This window comes from Ranitomeya imitator, chromosome 5 (genome assembly GCF_032444005.1).
Source record: "Ranitomeya imitator isolate aRanImi1 chromosome 5, aRanImi1.pri, whole genome shotgun sequence".
Lineage (NCBI taxonomy): Eukaryota > Metazoa > Chordata > Amphibia > Anura > Dendrobatidae > Ranitomeya > Ranitomeya imitator.
In genome coordinates, this window is record NC_091286.1 from 326,458 (window position 1) to 341,780 (window position 15,323).

General features: G+C 49.5%; 1 protein-coding gene across 2 annotated transcripts in view; it reads right to left on the bottom strand.

Annotated features, from left to right (window-relative positions):
- Window positions 1-14,611, bottom strand: part of KCNC1 (potassium voltage-gated channel subfamily C member 1) — a 208,852-nt gene extending 194,241 nt beyond the window's left edge. For both annotated transcript variants that reach the window (XM_069768184.1, XM_069768183.1), the window contains exon 1: window positions 13,974-14,611. In XM_069768184.1, coding sequence (XP_069624285.1) covers window positions 13,974-14,519 — 546 coding nt within the window. In that variant the 5' untranslated portion in view covers window positions 14,520-14,611. The remainder of the gene's footprint in view (window positions 1-13,973) is intronic.
- Window positions 14,612-15,323: the final 712 nt, after the last annotated feature.

The window sequence follows — 15,323 nt, forward strand, 5'->3', positions numbered from 1 at the left end:
CGGGAGTGCCGTTGGATTACCCTATTAGGTACAATGGCTCCCATGGGTCTTAATGAAACTCAGGGCTTCTCATCCTTCCTATAGACTATGCCGGGAATATCTTTTTGTCATTTGCCGTTAACCCCTTCCCGACCCATGACGCCACGTAGGCGTCATGAAAGTCGGTGCCATTCCGACCCATGACGCCTATGCGGCGTCATGGAAAGATCGCGTCCCTGCAGGCCGGGTGAAAGGGTTAACTCCCATTTCACCCGATCTGCAGGGACAGGGGGAGTGGTAGTTTAGCCCAGGGGGGGTGGCTTCACCCCCTCGTGGCTACGATCGCTCTGATTGGCTGTTGAAAGTGAAACTGCCAATCAGAGCGATTTGTAATATTTCACCCATTATAACGGGTGAAATATTACAATCCAGCCATGGCCGATGCTGAAATATCATCGGCCATGGCTGGAAATACTAGTGTGCCCCCACCCCACCCCTCCGATCGCCCCCCCACCCCCCCGATCTGGCCGGTACACTGCTCCGGCTCCCCTCCGCCCTGTGCTCCGCTCCCCCCCGTGCTCGTGTCCGCTCGCCCCGTGCTCCAATCACCCCCCCGTGCTCCAATCACCCCCCCTGCACTCCGATCCACCCCCCCCCGTGCTCCGTTCCACCCCCCCGTGCTCCGTTCCAGCCCCCCCGTGCTCCGTTCCACGCCCCCCGCGCTCCGTTCCACCCCTCCCGCGCTCCGATTCCCCCCCCCGTGCTCCGATCCCCCCCCCCCCGTGGTCCCCCCCCACCCTATCATACTTACCGATCCAGCCGTGGTCCCGTCCGTCTTCTCCCGGGCGCCGCCATCTTCCAAAATGGCGGGCGCATGCGCAGTGCGCCCGCCGAATCTGCCGGCCGGCAGATTCGTTCCAAAGTGCATTTTGATCACTGAGATATAATCTATCTCAGTGATCAAAATAAAAAAAATAATAAATGACCCCCCCCCTTTGTCACCCCCATAGGTAGGGACAATAAAAAAATAAAGAAATTTTTTTTTTTCCACTAATGTTAGAATAGGGTTAGGGTTAGGGTTAGGGTTAGGGGTAGGGTTAGGGGTAGGGTTAGGGTTAGGGGTAGGGCTAGGGGTAGGGTTAGGGTTAGGGGTAGGGTTAGGGGTAGGGTTAGGGTTAGGGGTAGGGCTAGGGTTAGGGCTAGGGTTAGGGTTAGGGTTAGGAATGTGCACACGTATTCTGGTCCTCTGCGGATTTTTCCGCTGCGGATTTGATAAATCCGCAGTGCTAAACCGCTGCGGATTTATGGCGGATTTACCGCGTTTTTTTCTGCGCATTTCACTGCGGTTTTACAATTGCGATTTTCTATTGGAGCAGTTGTAAAACCGCTGCGGAATCCGCACAAAGAAGTGACATGCTGCGGAATGTAAACCGCTGCGTTTCCGTGCAGTTTTTCCGCAGCATGTGTACAGCGATTTTTGTTTCCCGTAGGTTTACATTGAACTGTACACTCATGGGAAACTGCTGCGGATCCGCAGCGTTTTCCGCAGCGTGTGCACATACCTTTAGAATTAGGCTATGTGCACACGGTGCGGATTTGGCTGCGGATTCGCAGCAGTGTTCCATCAGGTTTACAGTACCATGTAAACATATGAAAAACCAAATCCGCTGTGCCCATGGTGCGGAAAATACCGCGCGGGAACGCTGCGTTGTATTTTCCGCAGCATGTCAATTCTTTGTGCGGATTCCGCAGCGTTTTACACCTGTTCCTCAATAGGAATCCGCAGGTGAAATCCGCACAAAAAACACTGGAAATCCGCGGAAAATCCGCAGGTAAAACGCAGTGCCTTTTACCCGCAGATTTTTCAAAAATGGTGCGGAAATATCTCACACGAATCCGCAACGTGGGCACATAGCCTTAGGGTTAGGGTTGGAATTAGGGTTGTGGTTAGGGTTAGGGGTGTGTTGGGGTTAGTGTTGTGGTTAGGGGTGTGTTGGGGTTAGGGTTGTGATTAGGGTTATGGCTACAGTTGGGATTAGGGTTAGGGGTGTGTTGGGGTTAGTGTTGGAGTTAGAATTGAGGGGTTACCACTGTTTAGGCACATCAGGGGTCTCCAAACGCAACATGGCGCCACCATTGATTCCAGCCAATCTCGTATTCAAAAAGTCAAATGGTGCTCCCTCACTTCCGAGCCCTGACGTGTGCCCAAACAGTGGTTTACCCCCACATATGGGGTACCAGCATACTCAGGACAAACTGCGCAACAATTACTGGGGTCCAATTTCTCCTGTTACCCTTGTGAAAATAAAAAAATGCTTGCTAAAACATAATTTTTGAGGAAAGAAAAATGATTTTTTATTTTCACGGCTCTGCGTTGTAAACGTCTGTGAAGCACTTGGAGGTTCAAAGTGCTCACCACATATCTAGATAAGTTCCTTGGGGGGTCTAGTTTCTAAAATGGGGTCACTTGTGGGGGGTTTCTACTGTTTAGGCACACCAGGGGCTCTGCAAACGCAACGTGACACCCGCAGACCATTCCATCAAAGTCTGCATTTCAAAAGTGACTACTTCCCTTCTGAGCCCCGACGTGTGCCCAAACAGTGGTTTACCCCCACATATGGGGTATCAGCGTACTCAGGAGAAACTGGACAACAACTTTTGGGGTCCAATTTCTCCTGTAACCCTTGGGAAAATAAAAAATTCTGGGCTAAATAATTATTTTTGAGGAAAGAAAACGTATTTATTATTTTCACGGCTCTGCATTATAAACTTCTATGAAGCACTTGGGGGTTCAAAGTGCTCATCACACATCTAGATAAGTTCCTTTCAGGGTCTAGTTTCCAAAATGGGGTCACTTGTGGGGGGTTTCTACTGTTTAGGCACATCAGGGGCTCTGCAAACGCAACGTGACGCCCGCAGAGCATTCCATCAAAGTCTGCATTTCAAAACGTCACTACTTCAATTCCAAGCCCCGGCATGTGCCCAAACAGTAGTTTACCCCCACATATGGGGTATCACCGTACTCAGGAGAAACTGGACAACAAATATTGGGGTCAAATTTCTCCTGTTACCCTTGGGAAAATTAAAAAATTCTGGGCTAAATAATTATTTTTGAGGAAAGAAAACGTATTTATTATTTTCACGGCTCTGCATTATAAACTTCTATGAAGCACTTGGGGGTTCAAAGTGCTCACCACACATCTAGATAAGTTCCTTTGGGGGTCTAGTTTCCAAAATGGGGTCACTTGTGGGGGGTTTCTACTGTTAAGCCACATCAGGGGCTCTGCAAACGCAACGTGACGCCCACAGAGCATTCCATCAAAGTCTGCATTTCAAAACGTCACTACTTCACTTCCGAGCCCCGGCATGTGCCCAAACAGTGATTTACCCCCACATATGGGGTATCAGCGTACTCAGGAGAAACTGGAAAACAACTTTTGGGGTCAAATTTCTCCTGTTACCCTTGGGAAAATAAAAAATTGCAGGCTAAAAGATCATTTTTGAGAAAATAATTTTTTTTTTTATTTTCATGGCTCTGCGTTATAAACTTCTGTGAAGCACTTGGGGGTTCAAAGTCCTCACCACACATCTAGATTAGTTCCTTTGGGGGTCTAGTTTCTAAAATGGTGTCATTTCTGGGGGATCTCCAATGTTTAGGCACACAGGGGCTCTCCAAACGTGACATGGTGTCCGCTAATGATTGGAGCTAATTTTCCATTTAAAAAGCCAAATGGCGTGCCATCCCTTCCGAGCCCTGCCGTGCGCCCAAACAGTGGTTTACCCCCACATATGGGGTATCAGCGTACTCAGGACAAACTGGACAACAATATTTGGGGTCCAATTTCTCCTATTATCCTTGGCAAAATAGGAAATTCCAGGCTAAAAAATCATTTTTGAGGAAAGAAAAATTATTTTTTATTTTCATGGCTCTGCGTTATAAACTTCTGTGAAGCACCTGGGGGTTTAAAGTGCTCAATATGCATCTAGATAAGTTCCTTGGGGGGTCTAGTTTCCAAAATGGGGTCACTTGTGCGGGAGCTCCAATGTTTAGGCACACAGGGGCTCTCCAAACGCGACATGGTGTCCGCTAACAATTGGAGCTAATTTTCCATTCAAAAAGTCAAAAGGCGCGCCTTCTCTTCCGAGCCCTGCCGAGTGCCCAAACAGTGGTTTACCCCCACATATGAGGTATCGGCGTACTCGGGAGAAATTGCCCAACAAATTTTATGATCCATTTTATCCTACTGCCCATGTGAAAATGAAAAAATTGAGGCGAAAAGAATTTTTTTGTGAAAAAAAATTACTTTTTCATTTTTACAGATCAATTTGTGAAGCACCTGAGGGTTTAAAGTGCTCACTAGGCATCTAAATTAGTTCCTTGGGGGGTCTAGTTTCCAAAATGGGGTCACTTGTGGGGGAGCGCCAATGTTTAGGCACACAGGAGCTATCCAAACGCGACATGGTGTCCGCTAACGATGGAAATAATTTTTCATTCAAAAAGTCAAATGGCGCTCCTTTCCTTCCGAGCCTTACCATGTGCCCAAACAGTGGTTTACCCCCACATGTGAGGTATTGGTGTACTCAGGAGAAATTGCCCAACACATTTTAGGATCCATTTTATCCTGTTGCCCATGTGAAAATGAAAAAATTGAGGCTAAAAGAATTTTTTTGTGAAAAAAAAGTACTTTTTCATTTTTACGGATCAATTTGTGAAGCAGCTGGGGGTTTAAAGTGCTCACTATGCATCTAGATAAGTTCCTTGGGGCGTCTAGTTTCCAAAATGGGGTCACTTGTGGGGGAGCTCCAATTTTTAGGCAAACGGGGGCTCTCCAAACGTGACATGGTGTCCGCTAAAGAGTGGAGCCAATTTTTGATTCAAAAAGTCAAATGGCGCTCCTTCCCTTCCAAGCCCTGCCGTGCGCCCAAACAGTGGTTTACCCCCACATATGAGGTATCAGCGTACTCAGGACAAATTGGACAACAACTTTCGTGGTTCAGTTTCTCCTTTTACCATTGGGAAAATAAAAAAATTGTTGCTAAAAGATAATTTTTGTGACTAAAAAGTTAAATGTTCATTTTTTCCTTCCATGTTGCTTCTGCTGCTGTGAAGCACCTGAAGGGTTAATAAACTTCTTGAATGTGGTTTTGAGTACCTTGAGGGGTGCAGTTTTTAGAATGGTGTCACTTTTGGGTATTTTCAGCCATATAGACCCCTCAAACTGACTTCAAATGTGAGGTGGTCCCTAAAAAAAATGGTTTTGTAAATTTCGTTGTAAAAATGACAAATCGCTGGTCGAATTTTAACCCTTATAACTTCCTAACAAAAAAAAATTTTGTTTCCAAAATTGTGCTGATGTAAAGTAAACATGTGGGAAATGTTATTTATTAACTATTTTGTGTCATATATCTCTCTGGTTTAACAGAATAAAAATTCAAAATGTGAAAATTGCGAAATTTTCAAAATTTTCGCCAAATTTCCGTGTTTATCACAAATAAATGCAGAATTTATTGACCTAAATTTACCACTAACATGAAGCCCAATATGTCACGAAAAAACAATCTCAGAACCGCTAGGATCCGTTGAAGCGTTCCTGAGTTATTACCTCATAAAGGGACACTGGTCAGAATTGCAAAAAACGGCAAGGCCTTTAAGGTCAAAATAGGCTGGGTCTTGAAGGGGTTAAACATCGATTTTAATTTGTTTCTCTGTCTTTATTCATTTTTTAGTGTTGTGAGTCTGATTCTTTCCGCATGCCTTCCGCTATCGGGGATCTCCACATGAATATGGCACAAGAATATATACATTTCTAAAGGAATCAGAAGAAACCGTGATACAAGAACAAATAATGGACTATATAATGTCATGTAAAGATATGTGTCATCTGTCATCTATAGGTTATAGACCATACATAGGGACTAAGTCGGTACTTTTTTGATATACGGTAGTTACTAGATAACCTGATGGGTAGACAAGAAACGGATATAGATTATTTTTTCATATATATAAATATCGATCCTGTTTCTGTTCATGTGTTGTTCTGGTGTTGCGGAATTAGCATGTGGATTGATGATTTTATATAGTATATAATTACCACATTATGCAATGACTCACCATTAACAGCTTTTGTTTCACTTTTTCCTTCTTCTTAAGCGGTATTTGCACTTTTATGTTCATTGTACCGTTGGCATATGAACTGTGTCTTTTGTTTCTTCCTCTATTTGGGTGAGACTACAGCCCAGGGATTAGGTGGACTGTGTCCCACAATGGAGGATTAGACTCATTATAATGTGTTAACCAGCTATGTTTTATGGCTGGCTATAAATAGCGACTCACACTGGGCACTTGTCACTTTGTTTTTTAGCACTTGACACTTTATATGCTCCTGGGTTTCGGTCCCCTGCTCGCCGGCGATTACTTGATGGTAGGGTGCTGACGTAGTAGAAGGGCTGGAACGCAGGGATGCGGTTCACTCATGCGCACTAATACCGGCACAATCGTCGCCTGATTGGCGGCGACTTATATATAAACCGGACGGAGATCCGAATTAGGCCACGCCCCCTGAGGAAGCGGTATTCACCAGACGCGAAACGCGCGTTGGGGTAAACAACAGAGACCAGGACAGGACCTGCCACACCGATCATGGGTAAATAGAGCTTTGAACGTTACTTTATTTTATATATTTTGCCATTACAAACATCTGATCGGCCTGGCGATCTGACTGCTGTGGTATACTATTGGCACTGTGTATGCTTACTTTAACGGACAGTCTCAATACCACGGTCTGTCAGTGGATCTATACCTATCATTATAGCACACTTGCTGCATGGTACATATAAGTCTATTTGATGGGGTCCTGATCCAGGGTCTATTGTTTTTTGATGTACTCACGGATTTCTCACATGTCATTGTATATGTGGTACCAGTTTTAATAATTTTGTATTGTTCTTAATAAAGATTGGTTATGATTGATTATGCTATTTCTGGCAGTTTTTTTGACTCTTAGTTCTCCTTGGATATATGTATAGTGTAGTGTATAATATATGATGTAGTGCATAATGTAGGGTGTGATGTATGATATATTATGTGCTTAGGGTTGTCGGGGTGACACAGGGTTGGCTGATTGTGTTGTATCATGGATGATGGATGCAGCGTTGTCTGATTGTGCTGCATGATGGATGATTGACACCGGGTTGGCTGATTGTGCTGTATGATGGATGATGATGATGATGGCCACCGCCGGGTTGGCTTATTGTGCTGTATGATGGATGATGGACACCTGATTGGCTTATTGTGATGTATGATGATGATGGCCACTGGGTTGGCTGATTGTGCTGTATGATGGCCACCTGGTTGGCTGATTGTGCTGTATGATGGATGATGATGATGGCCACCGGGTTGGCTGATTGTGCTGTATTATGGCCACCTGGTTGGCTGATTGTGCTGTATGATGGATGATGATGATGGACACCGGGTTGGCTTATTGTGCTGTATGATGGATGATGATGATGGCCACCTGGTTGGCTGATTATGTTGGATGATGGATGATGGACACCTGGTTGGCTGATTGTGCTGTATGATGGATGATGGACACCGGGTTGGCTGATTGTGCTGTATGATGGATGATGGACATCAGGTTGGCTGATTGTGCTGTATGATGGATGATGATGGACACCGGGTTTGGCTGATTGTACTGTATGATGGATGATGATGATGGACACCGGGTTGGCTGATTGTGCTGTATGATGGATGATGGACACCGGGTTGGCTGATTGTGCTGTATGATGGATGATGGACACCGGGTTGGCTGATTGTGCTGTATGATGGATGATGGACACCGGGTTGGCTGATTGTACTGTATGATGGATGATGATGATGGACACCGGGTTGGCTGATTGTGCTGTATGATGGATGATGATGGACACCGGGTTGGCTGATTGTGCTGTATGATGGCCACCTGGTTGGCTGATTGTACTGTATAATGGCCACCTGGTTGGCTGATTGTGCTGTATGATGGATGATGAACACCGGGTTGGCTGATTGTGCTGTATGATGGATGATGATGACGATGGACACCTGGTTGGCTTATTGTGCTGTATGATGGATGATGATGATGACCACCGAGTTGGCTGATTGTGCTGTATGATGGATGATGGACACCGGGTTGGCTGATTGTGCTGTATGATGGATGATGGACACCGGGTTGGCTGATTGTGCTGTATGATGGATGATGGACACCGGGTTGGCTGATTGTACTGTATGATGGATGATGATGATGGACACCGGGTTGGCTGATTGTGCTGTATGATGGATGATGGACACTGGGTTGGCTGATTGTGCTGTATGATGGACACCGGGTTGGCTGATTGTACTGTATGATGGATGATGATGATGATGGACACCGGGTTGGCTGATTGTGCTGTATGATGGATGATGGACACTGGGTTGGCTGATTGTGCTGTATGATGGATGATGGACACCGGGGTGGCTGATTGTGCTGTATGATGGATGATGGACACCGGGTTGGCTGATTGTACTGTATGATGGATAATGATGATGGACACCGGGTTGGCTGATTGTGCTGTATGATGGATGATGATGGACACCGGGTTGGCTGATTGTGCTGTATGATGACCACCTGGTTGGCTGATTGTACTGTATGATGGCCACCTGGTTGGCTGATTGTGTTGTATGATGGATGATGATGACGATGGACACCGGGTTGGCTTATTGTGCTGTATGATGGATGATGATGGCCACCGGGTTGGCTGATTGTGCTGTATTATGGCCACCTGGTTGGCTTATTGTGCTGTATGATGGATGATGGACACCGGGTTGGCTTATTGTGCTGTATGATGGACATTGGGTTGGCTGATTGTGCTGTATGATGGCCACCTGGTTGGCTGATTGTGCTGTATGATGGATGATGGACACCGGGTTGGCTGATTGTGCTGTATGATGGATGATGGACACCTGGTTGGCTGATTGTGCTGTATTATGGACAACGGGTTGGCTGATTGTGCTGTATGATGGCCACCTGGTTGGCTGATTGTGCTGTATGATGGATGATGATGATGGACACCGGGTTGGCTGATTGTGCTGTATGATGGATGATGGACACTGGGTTGGCTGATTGTGCTGTATGATGGACACCGGGTTGGCTGATTGTACTGTATGATGGATGATGATGATGATGGACACCGGGTTGGCTGATTGTGCTGTATGATGGATGATGGACACTGGGTTGGCTGATTGTGCTGTATGATGGATGATGGACACTGGGTTGGCTGATTGTGCTGTATGATGGACACCGGGTTGGCTGATTGTACTGTATGATGGATGATGATGATGATGGACACCGGGTTGGCTGATTGTGCTGTATGATGGATGATGGACACTGGGTTGGCTGATTGTGCTGTATGATGGATGATGGACACCGGGGTGGCTGATTGTGCTGTATGATGGATGATGGACACCGGGTTGGCTGATTGTACTGTATGATGGATAATGATGATGGACACCGGGTTGGCTGATTGTGCTGTATGATGGATGATGATGGACACCGGGTTGGCTGATTGTGCTGTATGATGACCACCTGGTTGGCTGATTGTACTGTATGATGGCCACCTGGTTGGCTGATTGTGTTGTATGATGGATGATGATGACGATGGACACCGGGTTGGCTTATTGTGCTGTATGATGGATGATGATGGCCACCGGGTTGGCTGATTGTGCTGTATTATGGCCACCTGGTTGGCTTATTGTGCTGTATGATGGATGATGGACACCGGGTTGGCTTATTGTGCTGTATGATGGACATTGGGTTGGCTGATTGTGCTGTATGATGGTCACCTGGTTGGCTGATTGTGCTGTATGATGGATGATGGACACCGGGTTGGCTGATTGTGCTGTATGATGGATGATGGGCACCTGGTTGGCTGATTGTGCTGTATTATGGACAACGGGTTGGCTGATTGTGCTGTATGATGGCCACCTGGTTGGCTGATTGTGCTGTATGATGGATGATGATGATGGACACCTGGTTGGCTGATTGTGCTGTATGATGGACACCGGGTTGGCTTATTGTGCTGTATGATGGACATTGGGTTGGCTGATTGTGCTGTATGATGGCCACCTGGTTAGCTGATTGTGCTGTATGATGGATGATGATGGACACCGGGTTGGCTGATTGTGCTGTATGATGAACAGCGGGTTGGCTTATTGTGCTGTATGATGGACATTGGGTTGGCTGATTGTGCTGTATGATGGCCACCTGGTTAGCTGATTGTGCTGTATGATGGATGATGATGATGGACACCGGGTTGGCTGATTGTGCTGTATGATGGACACCTGGTTGGCTGATTGTGCTGTATTATGGACATCGGGTTGGGTGATTGTGCTGTATGATGGTCACCTGGTTGGCTGATTGTGCTGTATGATGGATGATGGACACCTGGTTGGCTGATTGTGCTGTATGATGGACACCGGGTTGGCTTATTGTGCTGTATGATGGACATCGGGTTGGCTGATTGTGCTGTATGATGGCCACCTGGTTGGCTGATTGTGCTGTATGATGGATGATGATGATGGACACAGGGTTGGCTGACTGTGCTGTATTATGGACATCGGGTTGGCTGATTGTGCTGTATGATGGCCACCTGGTTGGCTGATTGTGCTGTATGATGGATGATGATAGACACAGGGTTGGCTGATTGTGCTGTATGATGGATGATGGACACCTGGTTGGCTGATTGTGCTGTATGATGGATGATGGCCACCGGGTTGGCTGATTGTGCTGTACGATGGCCACCTGGTTGGCTGATTGTGCTGTATGATGGATGATGATGATGGCCACCTGGTTGGCTGATTGTGCTGTATGATGGACATCAGGTTGGCTTATTGTGCTGTATGATGGATGATGATGATGGACACCTGGTTGGCTGATTGTGCTGTATGATGGACACGGGGTTGGCTGATTGTGCTGTATGATGGATGATGGTGATGGACACCGGGTTGGCTGATTGTGCTGTATGATGGATGATGGACGCCGGGTTGGCTGATTGTGCTGTATGATGGATGATGATGGACACCGGGTTGGCTGATTGTGCTGGATGATGGATGATGATGATGGACACCGGGTTGGCTGATTGTGCTGTATAATGGATGATTTATGATGGACACCGGGTTGGCTGATTGTGTTGTATGATGGATGATGATGATGGACTCCGGGTTGGCTGATTGTGCTGGATGATGGATGATGATGGACACCGGGTTGGCCGACTGTGCTGTATAATGGATGATGATGGACACCGGGTTGGCTGATTGTGCTGTATGATGGATGATGGACATCGGGTTGGCTGATTGTGCTGGATGATGGATGATGATGATGATGGACACCTGGTTGACTGATTGTGCTGGATGATGATGATGGGCACCGGGTTGGCTGATTGTGCTGTATGATGGATGATGATGGACACCGGGTTGGCTGATTGTGCTGTATTATGGACATCGGGTTGGCTGATTGTTCCGTATGATGGCCACCTGGTTGGCTGATTGTGCTGTATGATGGATGATGGACACCTGGTTGGCTGATTGTGCTGTATGATGGACACCTGGTTGGCTGATTGTGCTGTATGATGGATGATGGCCACCGGGTTGGCTGATTGTGCTGTATGATGGCCACCTGGTTGGCTGATTGTGCTGTATGATGGATGATGATGATGGCCACCTGGTTGGCTGATTGTGCTGTATGATGGACATCAGGTTGGCTTATTGTGCTGTATGATGGATGATGAACACCGGGTTGGCTTATTGTGCTGTATGATGGACATTGGGTTGGCTGATTGTGCTGTATGATGGCCACCTGGTTGGCTGATTGTGCTGTATGATGGATGATGATGGACACCGGGTTGGCTGATTGTGCTGTATGATGGACACCTGGTTGGCTGATTGTGCTGTATTATGGACATCGGGTTGGGTGATTGTGCTGTATGATGGTCACCTGGTTGGCTGATTGTGCTGTATGATGGATGATGGACACCTGGTTGGCTGATTGTGCTGTATGATGGATGATGGACACCGGGTTGGCTTATTGTGCTGTATGATGGATATCGGGTTGGCTGATTGTGCTGTATGATGGCCACCTGGTTGGCTGATTGTGCTGTATGATGGATGATGATGATGGACACAGGGTTGGCTGACTGTGCTGTATTATGGACATTGGGTTGGCTGATTGTGCTGTATGATGGCCACCTGGTTGGCTGATTGTGCTGTATGATGGATGATGATAGACACAGGGTTGGCTGATTGTGCTGTATGATGGATGATGGACACCTGGTTGGCTGATTGTGCTGTATGATGGATGATGGCCACCGGGTTGGCTGATTGTGCTGTACGATGGCCACCTGGTTGGCTGATTGTGCTGTATGATGGATGATGGCCACCTGGTTGGCTGATTGTGCTGTATGATGGACATCAGGTTGGCTTATTGTGCTGTATGATGGATGATGATGATGGCCACCGGGTTGGCTGATTGTGCTGTATGATGGATGATTGACACCTGGTTGGCTGATTGTGCTGTATGATGGATGATGGACACCGGGTTGGCTGATTGTGCTGTATGATGGATTATGAACACCGGGTTGGCTGATTGTGCTGTATGATGGATTATGGCCACCGGGTTGGCTGATTGTGTTGTATGATGGATGAGGGCCACCGGGTTGGCTGATTGTGCTGTATGATGGATTATGAACACCTGGTTGGCTGATTGTGCTGTATGATGGATGATGGCCACCGGGTTGGCTGATTGTGTTGTATGATGGATGATGGCCACCGGGTTGGCTGATTGTGCTGTATGATGGCCACCTGGTTGGCTGATTGTGCTGTATGATGGATGATGATGATGGACACCGGGTTGGCTGATTGTGCTGTATGATGGATGATGATGATGGACACCTGGTTGGCTGATTGTGCTGTATGATGGATGATGATGATGGATACCGGGTTGGCTGATTGTGCTGTATGATGATGATGGACACCAGTTTGGCTGATTGTGCTGTATGATGGATGATGATGATGGACACCTGGTTGGCTGATTGTGCTGTATGATGGACACGGGGTTGGCTGATTGTGCTGTATGATGGATGATGGTGATGGGCACCGGGTTGGCTGATTGTGCTGTATGATGGATGATGGACGCCGAGTTGGCTGATTGTGCTGTATGATGGATGATGATGGACACCGGGTTGGCTGATTGTGCTGTATGATGGATGATGGACGCCGGGTTGGCTGATTGTGCTGTATGATGGATGATGATGGACACCGGGTTGGCTGATTGTGCTGTATGATGGATGATGGACGCCGGGTTGGCTGATTGTGCTGTATGATGGATGATGATGGACACCGGGTTGGCTGATTGTGCTGTATAATGGATGATGGATGATGATGATGGACACCGGGTTGGCTGATTGTGCTGGATGATGGATGATGATGATGGACACCGGGTTGGCTGATTGTGCTGTATAATGGATGATTGATGATGGACACCGGGTTGGCTGATTGTGCTGTATGATGGATGATGATGATGGACTCCGGGTTGGCTGATTGTGCTGGATGATGGATGATGATGGACACCGGGTTGGCTGACTGTGCTGTATAATGGATGATGATGGACACCGGGTTGGCTGATTGTGCTGTATGATGGATGATGATGGACACCGGGTTTGGCTGACTGTGCTGTATGATGGATGATGATGATGGTCACCGGGTTGGCTGATTGTGCTGGATGATGATGATGGACACCGGGTTGGCTGACTGTGCTGTATGATGGATGATGATGATGGACACCGGGTTGGCTGACTGTGCTGCATTGTTGCTGCAGTGAACGCTGGAGCCCTTGCTGATTGTCTCCGTCTCTCTGTAGCTTATGTCGCACATCGTGTGTGTCGCATGCTCTGAGGACACATCGTCCATTATGTCGCATGCTGTCACGACTTACCCTCGCGAATCTGGAGGAGTAGGGGTCCTCGAACAGCGCCCAGATGCGCGGCTGCCACCTCCGCCAGCCGCCCGGGGCCCTCCCGTCCGGGGAGTCGCTGAGCGCCAGGCGCTTGCCGAGGTCCGGCTCTTCGTCGCCGCAGTCCCCGTCGTCGCCGCCCATGTCCGCGGGTCCTCCCCCGAAGCTGTCCAGGGCTTCCTCGGCGTCCCGGTGCTGGCGGTAGGTCATCCAGCAGCACGGCTCCACGTCCGTCTCGTCGATGCCCCAGAAGGCCAGCTCCTCCTCGTACAGCGGGCCGCACACGTCCGCCGGGCAGTGCAGCTTCCCGGTGCGGTAATAGTTCAGGATGTGCGCGAACACCCCGGGGTGGCGGTCGAAGAAGAACTCGTCCACCAGCGGGTCGTAGTCGAAGTGGCTGTGGGCGTCGGGCTCAGCCAGCCAGGCCAGCCGGGTCCCGGGCAAGGTGCGCAGGGTGCTGCGGTACGTCCGGTGCCGCGTCCCACCCACGTTGATCACGATGCGCTCTGTGTCGTCCCCTTGGCCCATGTCGCCCACCGAGGTCTATGGAGCCTGTCATGTGAGGCGCTGCATGCTGCGCACAAAGGACCGCGGCGCCGCGCAACAGCGTTCTGTGCCGCCCCCTGTGCCCGAGTCCGGGGTGCGCTCTGTGCCCGAGTCCGGGGTGCGCTCTGTGCCGCCCCCTGTGCCCGAGTCCGGGGTGCGCTCTGTGCCCGAGTCCGGGGTGCGCTCTGTGCCGCCCTCTGTGCCCGAGTCCGGGGTGCGCTCTGTGCCGCCCCCTGTGCCCGAGTCCGGGGTGCGCTCTGTGCCGCCCCCTGTGCCCGAGTCCGGGGTGCGCTCTGTGCCCGAGTCCGGGGTGCGCTCTGTGCCGCCCCCTGTGCCCGAGTCCGGGGTGCGCTCTGTGCCCGAGTCCGGGGTGCGCTCTGTGCCGCCCCCTGTGCCCGAGTCCGGGGTGCGCTCTGTGCCCGAGTCCGGGGTGCGCTCTGTGCCCGAGTCCGGGGTGCGCTCTGTGCCCGAGTCCGGGGTGCGCTCTGTGCCCGAGTCCGGGGTGCGCTCTGTGCCGCCCCCTGTGCCCGAGTCCGGGGTGCGCTCTGTGCCCGAGTCCGGGGTGCGCTCTGTGCCGCCCCCTGTGCCCGAGTCCGGGGTGCCCTCTGTGCCCGAGTCCGGGGTGCGCTCTGTGCCGCCCTCTGTGCCCGAGTCCGGGGTGCGCTCTGTGCCGCCCTCTGTGCCCGAGTCCGGGGTGCGCTCTGTGCCGCCCTCTGTGCCCGAGTCCGGGGTGCGCTCTGTGCCCGAGTCCGGGGTGCGCTCTGTGCCGCCCTCTGTGCCCGAGTC